The following is a 1,917-nucleotide window of genomic DNA, read 5'->3' on the forward strand; positions in this document are numbered from 1 at the left end:
GTCCAGTGAAGTAGACTATTGGTCTTATCATTCCATTTCTCTAGTCTAGACTTATTGATATTCAAGATAGTTTGAGCTTGGTCCACCGGCTACCCTTGCGTTCCGTATATGGCCGGCAACGGATCCGATTCCTCCAATAGTGCCATTGGGGCTTTTATTGGTTCGAATCACCGAATTCAGACATGTATCTCGATCGAGCAGTAGTGTATCATGATGTTACTAACATCATTATCGGTCTGTGTTGTTTGACAGATTCACTGAGCTCTCAGACTCTACTCCCTTTCAATAATGATGACACTCCTACTGACCTTGTTGATGACCTGCCATGTTCTGGTAGCTGTGGCTCAGCCTGCCGGTAGATACGTCTACAGAGCGGAGGGCTACGAATTGACCTACGTAGTCGCCGATTCAGGAGTCGGGCTCGAGTTCCATGTCCCGGGCAAGGCAACCTTCAGGGACCCGCCGGTCTACCCCCTGAAGGGCAGCAGTGGATTTTTTACCGTCGATTTCGAGGGCACATTCGAGGGAGTCGATTTCTGGTACCAGAATATCCTCTCTCGCTTCCCGGAAGCGAAGATTGTAGCGGGCGATCTGACCGAACTGAGATTCTTCCGATTCATTGGGCATATGATAGCTACTCGATTCCAAGGCCAACATATCGTCTTCATCAGATCATCCGCTTAAGGTTCATTTGCACTATCTCAACTACACATTACTTACCAGATGGCACATGGTCCTGATGTGGCTACACATGTCATATGTCCTCTACTTTCGCGGAACCCACCGCCTTGTTCTGTATGATCAGCCATGGTCCCAGGCTGGGACTCCCAGCTCTAATATCGGAAACGGATCTCAGATGTTTACACTCCCCGATGCATTCTCGTTCGTGGTTACGCTCCTATTCTCCCTGGCTGACGACTCTGACTCCTTTTTTCTATCTCATCTACTCGCTTATTGAGAGGACATATAACCTCTCAGCGAGAACGACTGATATATTGGTTCGGTGGCTCAGTCTACGACCAGCCTACCCAGGTGGGTGAACAACGTTTTTCGTATCTCTTCAAACCCATTTGGATGTGCATCTCGCTTCGGTAAGGAGTACTTAGAACGGCGACATCACCTCTCGGAGTCAGTAGTCATTACGACGTTACGTTGTACTACAGTATCTTATTAGTGATGGGTTTGATCCGTCCGCATTCTCTCTGTAAAATACTGAGAGCAGCTGACGGAGCTGTGATGTGAATGTTATACTCATATGATACAGTACTCCGTAACTTGGTGCGTATTCGCGTTCGGGAGTAGAATTGGATTGACGGAAGTACATATCCTCGAGAGCAGACTTCGCGACTCTCTGCTTCACCGTTTCACAGATCAAGGTTCACAAAACATTCTGCTGGACATAATCGGGTGAGTGCTGAGTCAGCACTGCTGATGAGTAATACGATCCTTATGCTATAGGGAGTGACTACTAAGTCCACTGATATATTGGAGATGCAACAGTTAAATCGAATCTCAACTCAATCCAAAATTGTTGCTCTAGCGCTCCGTCAACACCAGTTCCGTCTTGGCCATTATGACGGTGCTGTTACAGCACTGCTGTAGTGCACCACCGAGGCACTGGACAAGTACTACTGATGCCGGCTCGCACCGAAGGGGTCCTCTATGACGGCCATTGGCCGCTATTTGATGCCTAATCCGACGGGAGCCCATCACGGGGCGGATACACTTGCGGCGCAAGAGAGTACACTCGGTGACCACGCGTGCAAAACGTAGTCATTTCACGCGCTAATGCATGCTCGAAAGCACGCAATAATGGTACACTTACAAGAGATTACATTCCAGAGATGTATATATTATCACCGGTAATCAAACCTCCAATGCTCTGCATGTCAGTTCAAAACCGTAATTTACTCACCA

The 1,917-nt window shown here is 48.0% G+C and overlaps 1 protein-coding gene across 1 annotated transcript; it reads left to right on the forward strand.

Annotated features, from left to right (window-relative positions):
* Positions 1–315: 315 nt before the first annotated feature.
* On the forward strand, positions 316–684 carry Pmar_PMAR007432 (hypothetical protein; the record flags this gene model as incomplete). Its single annotated transcript, XM_002774853.1, has 1 exon — positions 316–684. The coding sequence occupies one exon, from the start codon at positions 316–318 to the stop codon at positions 682–684; it is 369 nt and encodes a 122-aa protein (XP_002774899.1).
* Positions 685–1,917: the final 1,233 nt, after the last annotated feature.

The sequence above is a fragment of the Perkinsus marinus genome (genome assembly GCF_000006405.1).
Source record: "Perkinsus marinus ATCC 50983 genomic scaffold scf_1104296957216, whole genome shotgun sequence".
NCBI classification, from domain to species: domain Eukaryota; phylum Perkinsozoa; order Perkinsida; family Perkinsidae; genus Perkinsus; species Perkinsus marinus.